This window comes from Rhinolophus sinicus, linkage group LG01 (assembly GCF_036562045.2).
Source record: "Rhinolophus sinicus isolate RSC01 linkage group LG01, ASM3656204v1, whole genome shotgun sequence".
NCBI lineage: Eukaryota > Metazoa > Chordata > Mammalia > Chiroptera > Rhinolophidae > Rhinolophus > Rhinolophus sinicus.
This window is the reverse complement of record NC_133751.1, coordinates 47725450-47750069: the sequence shown is the minus strand read 5'-3', so window position 1 is coordinate 47750069 and position 24620 is coordinate 47725450. Positions and strand designations below refer to the sequence as shown.

At 36.4% G+C, this 24620-nt stretch overlaps 1 protein-coding gene across 6 annotated transcripts in view; it reads right to left on the bottom strand.

Moving 5' to 3' along the window:
• The window catches only part of YEATS2 (YEATS domain containing 2), a 79063-nt gene that overhangs the window by 32709 nt on the left and 21734 nt on the right, over positions 1–24620 (bottom strand). For 2 of the 6 annotated variants that reach the window (XM_074328635.1, XM_074328641.1), the window contains exons 6-15: positions 23398–23510; positions 20859–21020; positions 15051–15162; positions 11012–11056; positions 8569–8749; positions 6962–7204; positions 5327–5485; positions 3553–3656; positions 1845–1952; positions 1173–1355 (exon numbers count right to left, since the gene is read on the bottom strand). In XM_074328635.1, coding sequence (XP_074184736.1) covers positions 1173–1355; positions 1845–1952; positions 3553–3656; positions 5327–5485; positions 6962–7204; positions 8569–8749; positions 11012–11056; positions 15051–15162; positions 20859–21020; positions 23398–23510 — 1410 coding nt within the window. The remainder of the gene's footprint in view (positions 1–1172; positions 1356–1844; positions 1953–3552; positions 3657–5326; positions 5486–6961; positions 7205–8568; positions 8750–11011; positions 11057–15050; positions 15163–20858; positions 21021–23397; positions 23511–24620) is intronic. The other 4 variants (XM_019735813.2, XM_019735814.2, XM_074328667.1 and 1 more) reach the window with 3 other exon arrangements.

Sequence of the window (24620 nt, the reverse complement as noted above, 5' to 3'; positions counted from 1 at the left end):
GAGTCAGGGGGTGAGCTCGTTAAAAATCTAGATTCCCAGGGCCCCCAAGAAGATTCTGATTCAATAAATTTGAGATAGGGGCCTAGGTATCTATATATTTTTAATCATCAGATGATTCTTATGACCAGATAAGTTTGGGAAAGTTGTTAATGAATTCTTACAGATTTTAGAACTTAAAACACTATGAATTTTTATCTTGATCCATATGTGGCTATCTAGACTAATCAAAATATCTAACACCTTTTTCTATTTTAAAGTATTCCTCTCAAAACAATTCACTCTCCCTAGATCAGCTGACTTTCAAGTTGAAAAACAAACACTTCACATAATATTCTTAATAGCTTTAGACTATATATACCCCCAAAGTGAGATAATTTAACTCTGAATGTTCTAAAGGCATGTTTAAGTTACAGAAATGCCTCACAAATTTTAATTCGCTCTGGAATAGAGAGTGTTGGAGTCAGTAGACCTGGGTTCAAATCCTCTGTCACTTAATCACTACATGCTCTCAAGGAAGTTGCTTAACTTCTCAGAGTCAGTTTCCTCATTTGTAAAATGGGGTGAAAATATGCTCCTTGCAAGGCTGTTTGAGGACTATACATACTGTATAAATATGAGCATGACATACATACGCACTCGTAAGCAAAAGGATGCAGGAAAGCATGATCTATGTGCAATTTTACAGCTCTCCCAACACATTAATTCCCCACACCCCCAAGTTATAAAGAAAATAAAGTCTCTAAAGAGCCAAGACTCATTACACAGATGACAGCCTGGGTATCAGAGGTATAAACTACAGCACTCTCCTATCAGAAATAAACAAGGAAAGCAGGAGAACTTGGTCCTGTCACTGACCTATTTTAGAGTTGAATCATGTGGAAAGTTGTGCCCCAGAGGTCAATCACCTTCACTGCCAGAGATCACACTTCACCCCTTTGCCTCCTCGCCTGTCCCTGGACCCTCTCGCACACACGCCCCTGGCTCTTGTCAATGACTGCGCAAGAGCAGGCGGCTCCAACACCGACTGACTTGCCTTCCCTACGGGGCTTTCATCTGCAGGGTTTCCTGGGATCAGCAACCCTGTCACCCTGAATCTTTTCGGTGCTTGTCAATTATTTAGGCAAACAATGGTCATTTACTTGTTGACCTCCCCATCCCTACCCAACACAAACCTTGGAGGGCTGAATCTTTGGTGACTGGGTAGTCCCTTCTCCAGCAGTTATGACCTGTTTTTGAGGGGACACAGCTATCATGTGACCCCCTTTCACAGTTACATACTGAGGGAGTGGTGACTGGCTGGCAGCTCCTGTGGTGGGCACATGAGAGGCTTCACCCGGTTCCTGTTTGATGATTACCTTGCAACAAACATGATAATGATACTGAATAAACATCCCATGAAAAAAGCTACTAATATCTGAATATTCTGTCTGCAGGAATTAATAAATTAATGAAGCTGTAAAGAATGACTCCACCAGAAGGGTGAAAATACGCTTAAATATAGCCCATAACAGCTATTAAAGGGATCAAAAGTAGGATCTGGACTTGATTCTGTGTATCTGCAAACTCAACCTAGTCATTTGTTTTAGATATTGGCAAGATGGCAGCGGAGAGAAACACACACCGTTTGTGCTCTCTGCAGTTCCCATCTTGCTGGACTCCAAAGGCTGCCCTGTGCACACCACTAAATAAATGGAAGCACATCTCAGAAGTACGATCTGGTCTTATAATTGAGAGACTAAAGTTACATGCTGTAGGGTACTGTCAATCAACTTCAAGATGCTACAAAAGAGACTATGTAACAAGACCATACCAACTTGTGGGCTAATCCCTTAATAGATACTCACTTTTGTGAAAGCTCCAAGTCCTCCAGTTATAGGTTTGGGGCTTTGAACTTTAGGGTGACTCCCAATTGGGCAAAGAGGTGGCATAGATGCAAACAAAGAATCTTCCTGCTGTGTATGTAAAAATACATATTGTACAATTAGGATAAAATGAGTACTTTCAGATACTCTAGTCACTTAATATTTATTACAAACCTATGACATTCTCTAGCAACATAAGCAACTCAAAAACCAAACCAAAACAAAAAGCCCAAAACTCTTTGGGGTCTCCTAAGCCTCTAGACCTGCATTTTAATGTAGTTTTAGAAACCAAATGCAAAGAAAGGCTGTAACATGCTAAGAACCACTCACTGTATGCTGGAAAGGCTCTTATCACACTACCTCTAACATCTGTTGACTCACTGCTTTCCATCTCTAGTCCCCTGCCAGATGGTAAGGTACTAGAAGACAGTATTCCTCTCAAATTTCTTTTCTATCCGTAGGGCCTAGGCATTAAATGAATGAATGAATGAAACAGGTAGTTTCAGTGTTTCAGCATATACACCCTTCTAATAGCACTCGCAACTTGATCTGTTTTCTATACACAAAACAGATAGCGAAGGACACGGGGAAATTTCTCAGTAAACATTTAAAAAACAAAACAACAAAAAGAACTTGAACAATTAGCAACTGCAAAGATAACGAATGTCAACATTCAAAATACTGTCGTTTGTCTCTAATTCTCAAATACAAAATACAAAACTCCGAGGCAATTTGCCATAAAAAATGTCAGGGGCAAGAAACAATTACACACTGCTTCACTGTGTAATGGAAAGACCATCAACAAGTATTAAAAAAGAGACTGGCAAAACGTGAAGATGTTCAAGGGAATTATTATAACTCAGGCATTCATACAACACAATGCTCAGAGATTACACTGAATTTAGAGAAAAACCTCGCCTTAGACCAGAAAACTATTCAGTATCACAACTGTTAAGTGCCTAAATACAAGAAATGCTGTGTTAGTACCAGTTATGGAAGAGAGGATCCTTGGGGGAAAAAAGAAAGATGATCTCTGAATTCTCAGGAATTCTCAAACAGGAGTATATACCTCAAAAGTTCTAGCCTTAAGGCAGCCATAACAATGACAAATGAGCTGAGTAACTAGCGAAACAGCAGGGGCTGTCTTTGCCAAATAGTGAACAGATATGTATCTAGCACTTGGATCTGAAAAAGTCAGATTATATTTGGAGTTCTAAATTTCAAAGGCCTTATTACTCTGAAAAATTGAAAAAAAAAGTTGTGGAAAGAGGAATTATTTTCAAGTAACCAAATGACTGACATGTTGGAAAAGGAAATAAGGAAATATATTTACTACTTGTTGGTTCAAATATAGGAAAAAGGGAATGTACTGTCAGATGAATATATTTTTATCAGGAAAAATCTGTAACAAAACTGTCCAAAAAAATAAATTAATTAAAAAAAGGCTGCCTCACCACAGTAAGTTTTCAAATAGATACTGGGTAACCAATTGACAGAAGTGTTGAGAAACATTTTCTACAGTAGGAAAGATCAAGGGTAAAGTAGGGAGTGTGGAGATCACCTTCAAGATACTTATTAGCTTGAAGGTTCAACTTTATGAAATTTGCATTATCAACTGACAAATTCGTATTGAACTTGAACACCTTGTCTTTAAAACTAGCAAAGTGCAGTAATGCAGTAAGAGTGCTACCTTGACAGTAGATGTTACAAAACTGCTTCCATGAATTTTAGGAATGGGGGAACCTGTTCCTTGGGAGGCCTGAGAAGCAGTAGAGAGCTTGTTTGTAGGACTTCCTGTAAATCAGACAGATTTAAAAGTAAAGTATAAACACCATTTACAAAATGGAATTGTAAAGCATTTTCTACCACCCTCCCCTTTTCCCCACTACTTATTTTTCATTTTTAAGGGTTAAAAACTTACAACCCTGAAGTTATTATAGAAAAAAATACTTAAGGATTCATCCTACAAAGCTGACCACTTCACTCACCTGAAAAAGGACAAGAAGCTAGTAAGGATGTGTAGCACAATAAGCAAGTAGACATTATATACTCTGTTACTTATATAAAAAGAAATACTATAACATAATGGTACTGGTTATTTAACAATGTGCCAAAATGCATACATTCAAGTGAATGCTAGTCCCTTCAAAGTACCGTGTTCCCCCGAAAATAAGACCTAGCCAGACCATCAGCTCTAATGTGTCTTTCGGAGCAAAAATTAATATAAGACCCAGTCTTATATAAGACCCAGTATTATATTATATTACACTATACCGGGCATTATATATTACATTATATTATATTATTATATTATATTATATAAGACCCGGTCTTATAGTAAAATAAGACCGGGTCTTATATTAATTTTTGTTCCAAAAGATGCATTAGAGCTGATGGTCCGGCTAGGTCTTATTTTTTGGGAAACACAGTAGTTTTACTAGAAGGCTATACCTTTTCAAAAATGCTGCCAACATCAGACATCTGTACAATGGCCTTTAGGGTCTGATAAAAATAAGTCATACAATCTACAGTCAAAAATAAGACAAGATCAAAAATGGTATTTGATCACCTACTCCATTTACCAAACTTGTCTGCAAAAATTTTTGGCTGATTCATAAAATTATAAACATCCTCAAAGGACACCCTTTTGGCATCCCTACGTATATTCAAAAGGCTATTAGGTGATCTTTGAAAGCAGCATTTCAAAGAGGAGTTCCACAATTACACTCATTGTTAAAGGACGTAACTTTTCTTAAAAAAAAAAAAAAAAAAAAAACTATCTGGAAAGACCCAACACACATTCATGTGTATTAAAATCAACTATGTGGAAAATAAATTAGTCTCATTACCTATAGTCATCTCTCTTATTTCATTTCCCTTTTCACTATTTCTCTTAATTAGAAGTGAAAGCTATAGGAAAGTTTACCCTTAGAAGCATATCAGATTATGACCAACAAAGTGAATCCAAACCCTTCTTCTTATTCTTCCTATAAAGTCTTTTTATAACCACATCATTCACTCTCCCTCTTGTACAGAAAATTTATCTTATTTGCAGAAAAGTAAAGAGCACCTTTTTATTTGAGCAGGGAGAAATACATATGGTTCACAAAGCTATTGTTGTATAAAAGCTTAATTTGGAAAAGTTAACCACATTGCCCAAAAAGAACGTGTTCCAAATGAAATAAAATCAACTTTTGTTTTTGGCGGGGGGGTTGGGGGGGATAATTATGGCTCACTTTTAATCTTTAGAAACTAAAAAGAAAACTTAAGTAAATTTCTAAAAATATAACTTTTACAAAGAATAAACCTTCCCTCAGAGTAACAGGACTGGCGTTACTCTTATATATTCCTCCTCTTGTTTACGGATGGAGATTTCATTTCCCATTACATGGTTACTAAGTCACGCTAGGATTTCATCTTTAAAAAAGATCAAATACTTTGGGTTGCATAAATCAAACACACACCTGTCGTGGGAGTGGTGGCTCCAATCACCTGCCCTGGCTTGTCCATGATGACATAAGGATTACTAATAACAGAGCTGGCAGTGCCTTGCTTCACATGGACTGGAGTAGAAGTTGGGGTTCGAGGCAATGGTGATGGACTGGGCGTTGATATAGGGGACCCTTTATTAATTAAAAAGAAAAAATAAACTAAACAAAACAGACATACTCAACCCACCTAAGAAGATGATGAAGATAATGGAAGAAGGGCCGGGCGACCAGGACAAAGGTGACAAATTGGGAAAAGAGAGTGAGACTGCATGTTTCAGGCACTGAGCAGCAGCAGCAGTGTAGCTGAGGCCCAGGGATTAGTGTTTCACTCTCTACAGCCTTATCCATGGCTCGGCAACATCAGGAGCTTGTTAGAAACAGATTCTGAGATCCTACCCCAACCTCCCGAAAACAAACGTGTATTTTAACAAGCTGCCCCACAGGCATATTAAAGTTCAAATAGCAATGCTTTACATAACAGTGTGGAACTGCTGAATCCCTAGATGATAAATCCCTTAACACCCTGGGCAGGTTGGGTGGTTGCGATACTTGAAGATACTAAAATTAGGGAGGAAATTATACTTGAACATACTAAAATTAGGGAGGAAATTAGAGAACAGCTGGACTTAGGAACCAGGAGTCTTGATTTGCAATTAATTTCTATAATAATAGGACAATATGAAATTTACTCACCCCAAACAAAAGTATGTCCCAGCCATGATCCAGAGAGATTCATGTTCCCACAGAATACTCTCAAAGGCTACCAATGTATCATTAAACATCCTCAATTGTCTTTTATTGATCAAATTTGTCATCCATGAATTTCTTTAAACTTCAAACCAATTTATATGTTCAACCTCTTAGACCTCTGAAGCAGCAAGTTCCAAAATGCTTCTAACTGGTAAGTAAAACTATACATTCTTTATTTTCATTAATTTCAAAGACTTGGATCACATTTCTTAGTTTTCTATTTTCAGCACCAATGACTCCTTTTAGTTCCCCTTAATTTAAGTATTATACAGTAGCCTCCCACTGCCTAAATATTTTTTCTATTGACTCTTTCATGTCTTTTCTGAAGTGATACAGCCAAAACCATGAAATACATTCCCATTAAAAGTTTACCTAACATAAATGTGAAATTGTCGTGAGGCAATGGACAATTCGACCTCAGTGAAAATGAAGCCTCAGACCTACCTACTGAAAATAGGAATAATTTTCTTGTGTGGTTAGAGAGTATAAAAGATATTTCAACTCCAAACCAAAAGGTCTCTAAATTTTTTCTATTACTGTTCACTCTGGTTTCCATATATAATCCCCAAACTTAGTTTCTGCCTTAGTTTCCAACCATACATCCTAGGAAATATTTTTCCTGTGCTGATTCTAGATGAAAATTTGACTGCTTTGAAATACACTTCTTACCTCATTTAAAAAAAGGTTCCCATATGAATGACTTTTACTTTGGGACACCTTTGCTTTGCTAATCAAAAGTGATTAGCTCACTTGTTCACTAAAAACCGTGCTTAGAAGAACTAAGAAATTTTTTTTATTTTAAAGCCACAATACTTTGTTTTGTCATTCCAACAATTTTTACACACATCATCTGTATACCTGAAACAATCTTGCAGCTCATGGTGATAGGCTGGAAGGATTTTCCAGGTGACTCAGGATTAGGAACCTGACTTTGTGGCACAATTTTACAGCTTGATGCTATTGGCTGAAAAGCTGAATTGCCATGAGAACAAAAGGTAACTTTCTGGGATGTTGTTATTTTGGTGGGTGTTCGTTCCAATGAAGATGGCAAAGAATAAAATGTAGTGTGTCTCTCAGCTTCAGTATTGGCTGGGAATCCTGCTTGAATGAAAACAGGCAAATGATAAATCATCAATCACTTGAAATAATCAAACCTTACCCTTGTGAGAAAAGAATGAAAATAAAAATCCCGTATCATTTCAACAACCATTTAAACAATTTACTAGTAGTAAAATAAATACAAGCCCCAGTATTTATTATCCCTTTATACATTTTTGGGGGAAATGAGTTAAAAAATAAAATTCAACCGAGTAAATTTTAAAGATTTTATTGACTTTATCGAACAATTCATAAATCAAGTAACATCCAGTCTGGCAGAGAGAAAGGAGCTCTGAAGAACGGTACAAAATGAAAGACATTTATAGGCAGATAGGAGTGGAAGCAAGGAAGTTATACTAGCAAAAACTGAACTAGTTGGGGCAAAGTCACTTTCCTTTAGGGGTTGGCAGGGGTCTATCAGGCAGATGACCTAATGAGCGCTGACCAAGGTAATGTCAGTGCAACTCCTGATTGACTGGTTTAAGATTCCATTTCTGGGAGAGGCAGAAACTGTAATTGAGTCTGTTTGGTGATGTGAGGCTTAGCAATAGTGACTCCCCTTGGGGCCTGCTGTCTTGTTTTTTAACAAATGTAAATATGCCTAAAATCATATTTTTAAAAATGCTTCTTTCAAAAAATTTGAAAACATATTAACTATAAGACAACATACATAATATAAAAAGTATACAAGTTCATTATGTTCTTCCATTTTTTAATATATGAATTGAAAACTGTTTAAAGAGGAAAAACTAAGATTCACTTAATCTAATGATGTTCTATCTTATTAAATGCCCATAAAGAAGACGCAATTGAAATTTAAAGAGGAATAAAGTTGAGATTTTATAAAAGAAATAAAATATTATCATATTAAAATGTAAGCTTAAAGATTAAACTAACACTATTTAGAATCAATTTTATATCTTCTATGTGTGTTACATAAGTGAATACTTAAACATTTGTTGATGATGAATCTTCTATTTTATTAAATAAGATTAGATACTTAATATTCAAGTTTCTTGTTTATAAAATTGGGAACTGACCCAAAAAGTCTTCCTGTAATGTATTAGAAGAAATCACTATATCATTAAAGGATAAAAATTTTGTGCTTTTTAGTGAGTTTTGTGTTCTATAAAATGTCAGTAGAACTTTATGAAAAACATTTTGTGAAAAGAGTAAGTATTTGGGTGTTTTCATACTAGGCCTGTGTAGTAGAAGCAGCATGCCTACTTACGGAAAATTTCCATATACTCTAAGTCTCTGAAGGCAGCAGTTCAGTATCATATTATGCAAATGAGAGAAAAGAATGCCCCAGAATGACTCCTCCACATAAGAAAAAATGCATTTCCATACAAGGAAAAATATGTTACCTTTCTCCACAGAGGTATCAGACCCTGGCTCATGTGACTGCTTTATTGGTGAGGAAGCTTTCACTGGGGCTGGAATGGTCAAAGGCAAAGATGGTGGGGCATCAGAGATGTCTGACTCAGAGGACTGAGGATAAATGGAATCTTCTCCAAGAGAATGCCGATGGAGCTCAACATCCACTACCTAGACAGTCAGGCAACAATTGGGTTCATGAATCCATCATCAATGTCACAGAAAGCCCCAAACCTGTCTAAGAATGTGGTACTCTAAGAGATGTGACAAATGATTTCTAATCATACTTCAAAGGCGATTTCAATCTCAAGAACTAAAGGATTTATTCCAGAATATAATCTAGTCTGGCTTAATAGATCAATAACCCGGTGAAACCAATCACAAAATGGGGGCTTTTCCATTTGCTGTTTCTACGCCTTAGAAAACTCTTCCCCCAAATCTTTGATGACTGCCTCTTTCTCACCATTAGGCCCCAAACAAATGTCACCTTCCAAGAGAGGCCTTCCCTAATCAACCTAGCTAAAACCACCCTTTGTTCCCCAGCTACTCTCTTCTTTATAACACTTATTTGTAAATGAAACTATCTCATTTGTTTTTATGTTTACTGTATACCTTCTCCCCATTCAACACACCAAGAATATAACTCCTTGAGAGTAATAGCTATCTTGTTCATTTCTATATCCACAGTCCCTGGACCAGTGCCTAACATATAGTATATGCTCAATAAGTATCTTCTGGTATAACACAGCACATGTCCCTAAACAGTAGCTAATTCTAATTCTAATGGCTACTGCTGATATATGATGAATACCAAAAATGGGGGAGGGGTAAAAGGAGGGAAAACAAATTTGGAGGACTCACATTTCCTGATTTCAAAACTTACTATTACAAAGCTATAGTAATTAAATTAGTGTGGTACTGGCATAAAGAAAGACATGCAGCCCATTGGAATAGAATGCTTCCTCACATATGTGGTCAAATTATTTTGGGATAGAATACACTCTCACAGATATGGTGGTCAAATGTCAAGACTATTCGATGGAAATGGACAGTTTTTTCAAAAAATGATGCTGGGGCAACTGGATATTCACATGCATTAGAATGAAGATATAGAAATTAACTCAAAATGGACCAAAGGCTTAACCATAAGAACTAAAAAAATAAAACTCTTAGAAGAAAATACAGGTGCAAAGCTTCATGACACTGGATTTGGCAATGATTTCTTGGATTTGACACAAAAAACACACGGATCAAAAGAAAAAAAAACACGTAAATTGGACTACACCAAATTTAAAATTTCTGTACATCAAAGAACACAATCAAACAGACTAAAAAGGTAACCCACAGAATGGGAGAAAATATTCACAGATTAATGTCAAGAATACAGAGAGAACTCCTAAAACTCAACAAAAAAACCAAACAACCGGATTCAAAATGGGCAAAGGATTTAAATAGACATTTCTCCAGAGAAGACATACAAATGGCCAATAAACACAAGAAAAGATGCTCAACATCAACTATCATTAGGAAAATGCAAACCAAAACCACAATGAAATATCACCTCACACCTATTAGGATGGCTACTATAAAAAAAAATAGAAAACAACATGTGCTGGAGAAGATGTAGAGAAATTAGAACCCTTGTGCACTGTTGGTGGGAATATAAAATAGTATAGCTATTATGGAAAACAGTGTGGTGGTTCTTTAAATAATTAAAAATAGAATTACTGTATTATCCAGCAATTCCACTTCTGGGTACATATGGAAAAAAATCGAATGCAGCGACTCAAACAGATAGAGACACACATTCTTAGCAGCATTATTCACAACAGTCAAAAGATGTAATAAAAGTAACTCAAGTGCTCATTGATGGATAAATAGAAAAACAAAATGTGGTATATACATACAATGCAATATTTTTCAGCCTTTTTTAGGAAGGAAATTCTGACGCATGCTACAATGAGAATGAACCTTAAGAACATTTATGCTAAGTGAAATATGCCAGTCACCAAAAAACAAAAACAAAAACAAAAAAGACCGCCCCCCCAAAAAAAACAACAACACTGTTTCTACTAATATTGTACCTAGAGTAATCAAATTCATAGATAGAAAAATATAAGGGTAATTGCCAGGGGTTGGGGGGAGAGGAGAACAAAGAGTTATTGTAAATGGTTAGTTTCAGTTTTCCAAGATGAAGAGTTCTGGAGGTGGATGGTAGCAATGTGAATATATTTAATACCACTTAACCATACACTTAAAAATAATTAGAATGGTAAATTTTATGTGCATTTGATCACAATTTTTGAAAAAAGAAACAAAAACGGGGGAAATAAACTTTAGAAAAATTTAGCACTCATTTTTTCCCTAACTATAATGAAGATCAATTTTCATTCTACTTGTTACCAAAAAACACTGTGGGGGGAAAAAACCTACCGTCTCTGCTCCAAGAGTCTGCAAGCCAGTGTAAGTTCTATCCAGCTATTGAAAGACAAAAGAAAGGGTTAAGTTGTACTGTACTTATAAATTTCAGGATACAATCTTATCTAAAGCCCCTTTCACTACAAGTCTTTACACCACAGGATCTACTTTTTCATAAGGTTAACTATCAAGTCATCACTTCAACAAAAACACTATTTTCTGGGGGGAAAACTGAATAAAATTAATAAAAACAACTTCAGACATATAGGTAGCTATTATACTTTTAATATAAACTATATACTTCTAATAACCTATTATAAGGACAATCTAAAAACGGAAGAAGTTTTACACAAAAAGATGTTTACTGCAGCATTATCTATAACCACAAACTGAAAACAAATTAAACATCCAGCAAAGGAGGAACGCTTTGTAAACCACGAACCATCATCAATTTGTGAAGTCTCATGCAGTCACTTAGATGATGCTTACAAAGACTATGTAAAAATATCTTAAAAGACAGGTTATAAAAACACATAAGCAGTGTGATGCCACAATTATATACTTAGGGTATATTTATTTACTAAGCACTTTTGAAAAAATGAATGAAAATTTAGGCAATATAGGCAATGCTAATCACTTCCAATACATCAGCATCATGGATTGTATATTTTAGGGGACAGAACGGGATATAAACTGAGGGAATGTTAATAATATAAAAAAAGTTTACAATTACATACAAATAGACGAAGTCCTTATTCCTGGACAAAATATGAAGCCAGGGGTAGGTTAGTAAATAGCAAATGCTAAAGGTTTATAAGAGGTAGATTTCAAGTCTGGCTGAATTTCTTAGCAGCCAACACAGAGAAGACAGCTCAGTTATGAGATTTAGCGTTCATAATGAAAAATGCAATACAGGGTGGATTCAAGGTGGTTACATGGAAGAGATCTGGAATGGTAATACTTAAACCTTAACCAACAGTGTGATTGGTAAAAAGATATGGGCAACTTTAGGCCCCATCCATTTTCATATTCTCCAGAGCAGAGAAATAATAGTCTCTCTGTACACTGTTGGGACCACATTTTAAAGAGGGACATTGATAAAACAGAATTATTATCAAAATGGCAAGAGGAACTACCATATTTCCCTGAAAATAACTAGCCAGACCATCAGCTCTAATGTGTCTTTTGGAGCAAAATTTAATATAAAACCGGGTCTTATATTACATTATAATATATAATTACTTTATATATTACATTATATAAAACCCGGTCTTATAGGTCATATATTATATGAGACCTGGTCTTATATCAGATCTGGTATTATATTATATATTGTATTATATTATATCATACCCAGTATTGTATTATATAAATTATGTTATATTACATTATATTACACCCGGTCTTGTATTAAAATAAGACTGGGTCTTATATTAATTTTTGCTCCAAAAGATGCATTAGAGCTGATGGTCTGGCTAGATCTTATTTTGGGGGAAACATGGTAGAAAGCAGCACAAAAGAATAGCTTTCGCCTGGAGAAGAAACGATTTAAGGAGAAACGTGAAGACTATCATTAAACATTTTTAGGGTTCTTATAAAATAAAACAAAGTCCTGTTCTGTGCTATTCCAGAAATCGAACAAGGACAAGTGCGATCAAGGTTTAGGAAAAAAAAGCAGCAGCAGTTTTAGGTAAATTTATGAAAGAAACTTCCAAAAGCTTACTTATTATACTGAACGGATAAATGGAATGTTTGGGGAATTACTGTGCTCCATGGTAATGACTGAGGAGAGGTTAGCTGACTACCTGTCATGGATAGAAAATATGGGAATTTCATGAATTCCGGGAACTTTAAATTTTACATAATTCCAATTTAATGCAATTATTTTAGTATCAAATACGGATTGTTATGTACCACAGAATCTAGAATACGGGGAGATCAGTGTGGGCTTAAATAGTCAGGAAAAGTTAGCGGAACTTGACGAGTGAAAAGAATTCAAACAAGCACTTTGAGAAGAGCATGAAAGAAGACGCGAGAGAAGAAGGCCCACGGCATTTCTGAGACGCAAACAGACTCATCTTGCTGAAGTAGGATGTTCCTGCAGGGGATTAGTGTGAGGCAATTTAGGGGAAGCATGCTGAGTCAAAACGTGAAGAATCCTGAACAGTAGGCAGGGGAGTATGAACGTCAATAACAGGAATTCAATGAAGGTTTCTCAGGGAGAGCTACATAATGGTTCTCCTCGTTCAGGCAGACTATTCTAATTGGGATGGGCAGTGAACCCGGGGACAGGACAGAGATAAGGACAAAGAGGGAAGAATAAAAGATGGCTCTGAGAGTTAACATGGAAGTAACAGGGAAAATGATACTCTAGTACAAATCAAGATCACATGGTCACAATACAGGTGTTTAAGGTCTCAAGGCCAATCAATACATAACACATAGAAAAATTAAGTTTAAAACCTGACAACAAATTCTTTAAATACTGTCATTTTAAAACACTGTCTCAATCTTCCACCAGGAACTAAGTGATATGGACAATACAGTATGTATGAAAACTATGCAAATAATTCTCTTTATTTTAAGGATTAGGGCTGGGCCCAGTGCAATGGTATGTGTGGTGCTTAAAATAAAAGCAAAGCAAAACTAATTCAGACCTTCCTCTAAGTAAGTGGGACGGTATCCTGTCCCTCTGACCAAAGTGGGTGTATGTTCTTTATTTTGTTGAAGTTCTTCTCTTAGGTCACAAGGCAATTAATCTAGTCTTACAGTATTCTCTAGAAAATAACTTAAACATGAAGTTGAGCAGTGCTGTCAAACACCAGTGGAGGGCAAATTTCAGCATGCCTTAAGGTTGAACAGGTGCATTTACAGAGCAAAGGGAACAAAAATGGAATTCTGCAGATGTACTCAGATTCATTTAATTCAATTTTTGGAGTCATTAACATGAACTATGTGGTAAACCACAAAGTATGGGTGTTTTGGGAGAAGTTTAATATTAGGATTATATCTTATGCAGAGAAAACGTACACAAGACTACTACAGAGAGGGACTGGGAACATTTAAAAAACTGGTCTGATTCTCAACTATAAAAGTTAAGTGTGTTTATTATATAAAATTGGAAAAATATTTTAAAAACATACACACATAGAAAAAAAGGGTAGGGGAAAGAGTCCACAATGTTATTACTTCAATTATGTATTCCAACATTTTGGTCTATTTCTTTTGTGTTCTCTGCCCCTACCCTTTAAAAATCATGATTGACCTCATACTATACATATAGTTTTATTCTCTGTTTTTCACTTACCATATAATGGTAATATCCCCCCATGTATCGAAAACACTTCATAAAATTCATAAAATATAATTTATAATGGCTGCATAACAAACCATGTGGATATACCAACAAAGGATTACTTACAATACAAATCAAAAGTATTACAACCTTGTATAGTACTTCTTATTTTTTAAAACATGTTCACTTCTACCTTTATCCTTAGGACATAAATATATTCTTTATCCTTATGAGATAAACAGACAAGGCTTATTACATTAACTCCTCACTTAACAATGTCGATAGATTCTGCAACTTTAAGCAAAATGTAGTAAATTTTGACTACATTTGACTATAATAGGCTAATTGATATAAACAAGAGTTAAGTTCCTAGGGCATGTCATCATTATACTGAAACGACATTGAAAGAAACAACTTATTACCGCATTTTGTAGAACAATAAACAGATTTAAAAAGATTAGCCCTAGGTAACACAATAACAGTGAGCTCTCGTCAGAGATTCAAGTCTTCTGATTATCTGACCAGCTCATCTTTTTAAAGAATATACATTCAACTCATTTTTAAAGAATATACACCCCAACCTTCAGAGGACAAAGAGGTGTGGTAGCAGTAAGCATAACACACTCAGAAAGATTTATCCTGCTTCTGGTATCCTTGGCAAGGTCTCTCAGAAGGCCTAACTTACTGCTTTAAGTACAGTAAGTAGGTGCAGGTGTAAAAGTAACTTCATTTCCAGGAAGCAATCTTTTGTTACAGTACCTTCAGATTATGTATGATATCTATCCGCTTGTTCTGGCTGTCCTTAAAGTGAACTTGAACTCTGACAGGAAACTCACCCCAACCTCTTCTGGTCAGGTGAAAAGGAGGCTCTCTAAGGAAAAGCAGACATTAACACATTAATCTACGTGTAATCATTCTAGGAAGTAAAAGTTTTCTCATAATGGATATGTCAAATTCACATCCTTCTGACAATCATTTATATTTCCTCATTTGAAGCTAAATCAATATGCTGAATTACACTAACATGCTAAATTATAAAAGAAAAATTCAATTTAAACCTACATTAAACTCTCAATTACTGAATAATCAGAGCTAAGACACACCATATAATCCAAAATCATTATTTTCAGATAGGGAATTTTCACAGACAGGTGATTTGATGGATGTCACAATATTAGTGTCAGAATCCTTGATTGCTACTTGACAGACATAGGTTGTGAGGTATACGTTCCCTACCCTAGACATCCATATATATTTCTCCACTCTGGCAAAAACAAAATGAATCATGAATGCTCAATTTGAAAGTGACAATTTTTTTACTGCGATTTTAAAAATTAAATTTATTGCAGTGACATTAATAACATTATGTAAGTTACAAACGTACAATCCTATAATACAGCATCTGTATACTGCATTGTGTACTCACCACCCAAAGGCTAGTGTCCTTCCATCACCATATATTTGACCCACTTTACCATCTTCATCCTCCCCGTACCTACCTCCTCTCTGGTAACCACCATACTGTTGTCTGTGTCTATGAGTTTGTTCATTTGTTGCTTTCTGATTTATATCACACACGAGTGAAATCATATGGTTCTTGGAAAATAACAATTTATTTGAAACTGTCTGCTAAGAGGACTTAAAAGATTGTATGTTGCCCAAATAGTGACTATAATTTTAGTGGATAGAGAGGAAAGTGTGTGAATGCTGACTGGTCTAGAGAATTTTCAGTCAAAGCGTAATTTGTGAAGGAAAAAAAGGAAAACTGACTAAAAATGACTGGCAAACTGTTAACAATTGGTGTTGGGTACATGAGGGTTCAATATACTCTATTTTTGTATATATTTGGAATTTTCCATAATAAAAACACTAAAAAATTTAATTGAGAGACCTTCATACACTCAAAAATAATGTAGTTTTAGCTAATTGGGGGGAAAAAGAATGCTTTAAAATGAAAATGTTCATTTTGAATCAATGGCTTAGAATTACTGTACAGAGAAGAGGATGCCAAGATTGCAGGGAGAAAGAAACGTTCAGTGGGATGTGCGTTTGGAAAATAAGGAGGGACATGAATTCAGTAACAGCAGAGTCCGAGAACACAACCTGATAGGAGTTGAACAACAGACCTGAATTATCAAGCAGAGCCAGAGGTTACCAGAAGAGCCCAAGACAGAAAAAAATCTCTAAATATGAGAGTACCCTGGAAATTAGAGAAAGCAACAGCTATGTTATAAAACAGAGGGTAAATAAAACAAAGAAAACTAGAGAGCCCTGGATGAAAGAAACCAGTTGAACACCATCTGAGTTAGTAACAGAAGTAGCCATGATGTTGGTATAAATTAAAAGATAGGCTTAGGGTCAAATGAGAAGATCGACTTATAGAGAAAAGTCCAGGATGGCGGAATAGGTAAGTGCTATTTGCTGCCTCCCATGATCACATGAAAATTACAACGAAATTATAGAACAATAAACTTCAAGAAGCATCTAAACACTAGCTGAACAGAACACATATAACTAACGATATAACGAAGAGGCCACACTGAAACTGGAAGGAGGGGTGGAGACGTGAAATGGACAGACCCCAAACCCACAGACATTGGTTGAGCACCAGGAGGGATGCCTTGGCGGCCGATGTCCCCCCTGAAAAGTGAGGGGTCCCAGCCCCACATTGGGCTCCCCAGCCCAGGGGTCTATGCTGGGAAGAAGAGTTCCCACATCTGGCAGTGAAAATCAGCAAGCATTCCATCAGTCTGTCCTGGTGAGATACAAGGAGGCTGGAAACCCAGATTTCTTCTTAAAGGGCCCGTGCACAGCCTCCCTCGTTTGCAAACACTCACCCTAGGCTCCAGCAGAAGGGTGGAAACTCCAGAAGCACCAGAGACATACAAGGAAAGACTGTGTGGCTTTGAGGCGAGGGCTAGAGGGATAGCTGTCATCAACCCTGTGTGGAGCCTGCCTCACGTGTAACCTGCAGGAGGACACCATCTTTCCTGTGTTGAACCCACCCCCACAGGGACAAATGGGAAAGCCCATGGGTCTGGTAAAATCCGTGAGTGCGAACCACCTTGGTGACTCCTTTGGACCCTGCCCCACTAGTGCAGCATCACCCAGGGCACTCTCACCTCCTGGGTGTCCAGCCCCGCCCCACAAGCTATGAGAGGCTTGTACAGTAGCAGTCAGCACTAGCTTGTGCTGCAGCCTTTCTTGAGCGGCTCTCGGGGAATCTGCAGGCCTGAGGTGAATGATGGCTGACTGAGGTGTGTTCAGGGTAGTCTGTGAAGAGGCCACAGGCTCTGCACTGACACAAGAACTGAATCTGCATTAACACTGTGAAAGCCACTGGCCATATCACGTTGACTCCTGGGACTCCACCCCACCCACTCTGGTGGCATCACCAGGGGCACTGTCAAAACTGGGTCAACTAGCCTGGCGCATGCACCCAAGGAGGCTCTTTCAGCAGCTGAGCCTTATGGGCAACTAGAAAGTGGCAACAGGCCAAGGGGGTCCCTGGGCCTTTTGCTAAGCTGCACCAGGCCTGATACTGGTGGCAGCTGGCCTCAGTTCACAGCAAGATCACTCCTACACACCTCTAGGTCCAACACAGGCAGCAACCAATTGCATACAGCTTTGTAGCTCCTACCAGGCTGGTTACAGGCAAGGCTAAAACTGGACTGCACAGGAGCCCCCAACATGCACCAGAAACGACACACCCACAGACCAGCCTCAGATCACACCAGAGCACTACCCAATTAGCCCACAAGCACCATACCCAAAGGGTGGTCTCAACAGGCACAAAAGCCCACTTGAGCGAATTCCCCTCTGAGGGGTCAGCCCCCACACAACAGCTCGTATGCTGTGGGCATAGCCAATCCTCACAGCATGTCAGCCTGAGAGTCAGTCCCACACACTGAAGCATCAAAAGCAATTAAGGCTCAACTAAACAAACAGCAGAATACACATAACACAAGGGATGCTCCTGGAACACATGCACACGTGATCAGGGAGACTGTGTCACTAGACCACACAGGACTATATAAAGCCACCTGACAAAGACTGAGAGACATAGATCTACCTAATACATAGAAGCAAAGACAGAGAGACAGCCAAAATGAGGAAACAAAGAAATATGCCCCAAACAAAAAAACAGGAGAAAATTCCAGAAAAAAGAACTAAATGAAATGGAGGCAATCAACCTACCAGAGACAGAATTTATAACACTGGCTATAAGAACACTTAAGGAACTTAGTGACAACTTCAACAAAGAGATAGTAAGCATAAAGGACATAGAAACCATTAAAAAAAACCCAATCAGAAATAAAGAATACAATAACTGAAATGAAGAATACACCAGAAGGAGTCAACAGCACATTAGATGAAACAGAAGATGGAATTAGCAATTTAGAAGACAAGGTAGAAGAAAACACCCAATTGAAACATCAACAAAAAATAATTAAAAAAACAACTATGGAAGACAGTTTAAGGGCCCTCTGAGATAACAACAAACGTTAACAACATTTGCATCAGAGGAATAGCAGAAGGAAAAGAGAGGGAGCAAGGGACTGAGAATCTATTTGAAGAAAAATGACTGAAAACTTCCCTAACCTGGTGAAGCAAATAGATGTACAAGGCTAGGAAGTGCAGAGTCCCAAACAAGATGAAGCCAAACAGGCCCACACCAAGACACAATATAATTAAAACGGGAAAGGCTAAAGACAAAGAGAATCCTCAAAGCAGCAAGAGTAAGACAACTGGTTACTTACAAGGGAGCTCCAATAAGACTATCAACTGATTTCTCAGTAGAAACTTTGCAGGCCAGAAGGGAGTGGCTGGAACTATTCCAAGATGAAAAATAAGGGCATACAACCAAGATTACTTTACCTAGCAAGGCTATCATTTAAAATAGAAGGAGAGAGAAAGAGCTTCCCAGACAAGAAAAGCTAAAGGAATTCATCACCACTAAAGTAGTATTACAAGAAATGTTAAAGGGACTTCTTTAAGAAGGAGAACAACAAACAAAAGAAGATAAACAAAAGGAATAATAAAATGGCACGACCTACATATCTATCAACAATTACTTTATTATTTATTGATTTATTTTTAAGGAGGGCACAGCTCACAGTGTCTGATGCGAGAGGATCCAACCAGCGACCTTGGTGTTATTAGCACCACACTCTAACCAACTGAGCTAACCTGGCCACCCCTATCAACAATTACTTTAAATGTAAATGGATTAAATGCTGCAATCAAAAGACATAGCGTAGCTGAATGGATAAGAAAACAAGACCCATACATATGCTGCCTACAAGAGACTCACTTCAGATTGAGAGACACACACAGAAAGAAAGTAAAGGGATGGAAAAAGATATTTCACATAAATGGAAATTTTTTAAAAAAGAAAAAAAAACGCTGGTTCTCCTGCAGGTTACATGTGAAGCAGTCTATTCAATAAATGGTGCTGGGTAAACTGGACAGACACATGTTAAAAACAAAACCGACCACCTTCTTACTCCACATACAAGAATAAACTCAAAAGGAAATCAGTGTTTTACAAATTCCAATTCTTGGGGTGAGAAATGAGAAATAAAACAGGCATTAGCTTGTTAAATATTAAGGTTCTAATGTAGTAAGTTTTAATTCCGATTTTTGGTAAATCAGATATTTATCATCAATAAAAAATATGACTAACACTTCTTGCTGTCTTTCTTACGGACTTTTATGTGCATATAGACAATTCATACAAAACCCTGATCTCTCGATTTCCTTGAATAACAAGGGTATGGTGGGGCCCTATAGCTCAGGGGTTAGAGCACTGGTCTTGTAATAACTAGGGTATGGTTGTGATTATACCATGAACTCTAAGATGATTAAGGAGAGAAGGAAATTACGTAAGAGCGGTGATGGGTAATGAAAATTAGTGTAGGCAAGAAACGGAAGTCGCAGTGAGGTCAAAGAATAGCTGAGGACATAGGAGACTCCGCTGATAATAAACCACAACCATTTCTGCAGTACATTCATACAGTGAATGTATACATGGTATGTAACATAATATAAAGATATAAAGACCACACCTAAATGAAACAAATTTCTGGATAGTATATATATTATCATCCTATCTTTGTGAGATAATAATACAACAACAAACAGCAACTGTACTAGGCTAATATATAGGATAAATATCATTAGGGGTTACTTCTGAAAGAATGAGATCATGAGGAAATTTCAACATTAAATATTCTGTAAAATCCTATGTTTAATTCTGTTATAGTCTGATATTCATAAAAACAGTAACCTTTTTATATTTATCTATATAAATAAGTTCAGCTATTTTCAGGAGAACAGAATCAGCTCCTAATATGGTAACAATCTGACCAGAGGGGACAGTGCCTGTTCAGTGAGAAAGTAACCTGCAAAAGGGAACCAGAGCTAAAACTAATTGTGACTAAAAGCCAAAGCTGAGTAAATTACTAATAATACAAGAATTTCATGGGAGTGTTTTCAAGTTAAATCACTTTTCTTCCATTTCAATAAATCTGTACTTTTTAGGTTAAGTAACTCAAGTATGCTTACCTAACTTCCACAAGGTCATTTGGTTTATAGCTGGGATGAAGGAAGAACCAAACTTTCTTGACAAAATGATTAATGCTGGGTTCTCTACGAGAACCTCGAACGTACACCATCCATTTGTGAGTTGATTGGTCATTTTCTTCTCTCTTATCAGGAGGTATATACCTAGAGGAGAAGGAAAAAAAGGAACCTGAATTATTTTTTTTCTTCAAAAGCCTTACAAAACAATTAATTCCTACTTAAAACAGGATTAAAAAATCAATTACAAAAAGAAAACTAGAAAATTCACCAATATGTGGATATTAAACAATGTGCTACTGAATCACCAATGGGTCAGAGAAGAAATCAAAAGAGAAATTAAAAAAATATGTATCTTGAGACAACTGAAAATGGAACTATAACACCTCAAAACTTAATGGATGCAGTAAAAGTGGTTCTAAAAAGGAAATTTATAGCAATAAACGTCCCTACATTACAAAAAATGATCTCAAACAACCTAACTTTACACCTCGAAAAACTAGAAAAGCAAACTAAGCCCTAAAGTAGTAGAGGAAGGAAATAACAAAAATCAGAGTGAAAATAAATTAAACAAAGACTAAACTGACAATAAAAAGATCAAATAAACTAAGAGCTGTTTTTTTGAAAAGATAAACAAAATAGAAAAACCTTTAGCTATACTTACCAAGAAAAAAAGAGGACTCAAATAAATACAATATAAATGAAAGAGATGTTGCAATTGATGCTACACAAATATAATGATCATAAGAGACTATGAATAATTAAATGCCAACAAATTGGACAACCTAGAAGAAATGGATAAATTCCTAGAAACATATACCAAGACTGAATCATGAAGAAATAGAAAATACGAACAGAACAATTACTAGAAAGGAGATTGAATCAGTAATCAAACACTACCCAATAAAGAAAATGCCAGGACCAGATGGCTTGAAGGGTGAATTCTCCCAAACATTTAAGGAAGAATTGATACCAATACTTCTCAAACTCTTCCAAAAAATAGATGAGGAGGGAACACTTACAAACTCATTTTACAAAGTGAGCCTTACCCTCTTACTAAAGCCAAACAAGGATACTACAGGAAAAGACAATTATAGGACAAGACCTTTGATAAATATAGCATGTATCCCTGAAAATAAGACCTACCCCTAAAATAAGTCCCAGTTAAGATCTCAGCCAGATGGACGCATTTAGTATATTAGGACGATGTTCCAGAAGAAGACAACATGACTGTACTTGAAGAAATGTAGATTGTTGTACATGACATCCCCAGTATTTTAGTCCTAGCTGGTCTTTAAAGAAAAAACCCAAACCTACAAATTGGACATAATTGTTTGAAAATGTCAATGACTGTTTCTCCCCAATCTTCTTGTGGTCTGGTGGGTCTATCTGGATTTCTAGTTTCGGCCTTTTCTGGGCTGACCTGTCCTGTAATACAGTTAAGACCCCAACGCTAATACTTCGCACAGAATATTTAGCCCCTTAGCTGAAACATGCTAACTCTAAAATAATCTATAAAACAGAAATATTATTGCCTTAATGATATTTTATGTTTCCACTTAAATACTATTACATAGACCATTAAGAATCTTTGTTTTTAGTATCCTGAGATTTTTAATGTACTTGTTTGTTATTAGTGGACCATTGAGGCTTGAAAGATTCCTGCCCCCCAATCTGATTCTCCCCTCCCAGATAATTATAATACCAAATCCTTTATTTTTAATAATCGAATCTAACTACAATTTTCATAAATATATTAATTTATTCATCAATCAAATATTTACTGAACACCAACTACTGGAAGGTACAAAACAAATTAGATATACTTCCTATCCAAAAGAAATTCCAGTCTCGTTTGGGAAAAACATATGAATATAGGAAATGACTAGTTGATAAAAATGAGAAGAACTGAGGAAATACACCTAATAAGGGCAGAAAAGGGCAAATAAGACTTTTTGAGGAAATAACATTCTTAACTATTTGAAGATTTGTGATGTTTCCATCCATTCTTAGATACGTGGCAAAAATGATGATGCTCCCACAAGCCAACATAAGATCATACTGGTAAAGAGATAGCCCTTTAGCTTGGAAGAATTCTGTCTTCAAGGCCTGCTCTGCAACCTTTCGTTACAAATTAAAAACATTTCAATTTGGGCAAGCAAACAGACATTTTTAGGAATTTGCTAAGGCCCCTAAGATTAACACTAGGTCAGAAGAAGTCAAAAGTTCCGCCAAATTTATCCATACTTACATGTTTGATGAAATACACCATTTGTGTAAAAACTCCTATTTTTTAACAGGCACAATTTTGACCACGCAGAATGTTTTTACTCTGTCAAACATTAACAGACACACTAAGGCAGTCTCAAGTCTCTGGACCTTAGTTTACTTTTAAAACAACTAAGAGTTTGGAAAAAAGAATCCCTGAGACCTCTACGGTAATACTATGACAATAAGAGTATGCCCGAGCTCTATTTAACATAAATGGATGACTAAAAATGAGACAATTCAAGTGGATACTCACTTGGACACATTGCCCACTACTATTGTTTTCTTTACAAAAAGTCGTGACGTCTCATCTCCTGTAAGATCAGCATTCCGCTGGTCTGTTTTATGGGAGCCAATACTAGAAGTGTCCTGAAAGAAATCATAATCAATTTTCATTTTTAATTTGGACAATTTTCAATAGGCAGAAACCGTAAAATCATACAAGGTTCATGAATGAAATGACTCAGAATTTTTTTTTTTAATTACAAAATTCTCTGGCTTTGTGACACCTTAGAGCAAAAAAGAACTATTTTACTATAATCTTTGCATTAGTTTAGATCAGGGGTGTCCAAACTGTGGCCTGCGGGCCAACTGCGGCCCACAATCCATTTTTTATTGGCCCGCAGCAAATTCCAAAAATATATTTAGTTTACTTAAATAAACCAGGTGAGGCAATACGTACTTCACCTCGTGAGTGGCCCGGCTGTGTGTGTATTTTACCGCACATGGCCCTTGGTGAAAAATGTTGAAAAAAGTTTGGACACCCTGGTTTAGATACACTGCAATTCCATGTGTATGTGTGTGTGTTTAATAGGCATACATGTCTGCTTCGTATATGTAAATAGGATGTGGAAGGATACACAAGAAACTGTTACAATGGTTACTCAATGGAATTTACTTTCTTTTCAACCTTCTACATACTATCAAAAAATTTTCAGTGAGAATTAATATAAACACAATGGTTAATTTAAAGTTTGACTATGGAAATACTGCCAGGGTTTAAATCCTGGCCTTTCCATTTATTAGATGTGTAATCCTGGGTAACTACTTAACTCCTCTGTCTTAATTTCCTCATCTGTAAAGTAAGGATGATAATAGTATCTATCTCACATGACGGTTTTGTACAGTTCTTAGGAAAGGGCCTAGAACATAGTACAAAATATTTGTTACATAAAAAACATGAGCATACATATTAAATAAAAGACGGTAAATTTCTAAAGCTTATGACCATATGATCTAAATTCTTTTTAATTAGAAAAAGAAAAACATGCAGTATTTGCCCAGAAATAATACTGAAAAGAGACAAGTAAATCCAAATGTTAAGAGTTCTGATTTTTGAGTGGTGGCATTGTGAATGACTTTTCTATTCTTTTTTACTTTTCTGTAGTTTAAAATTTTTAGCAATGAACACATATGAATTTAGAATCAGAAAAATTTTTAATTTCATTTTATCAAAAATAAATCAAATCCCTGATGTCT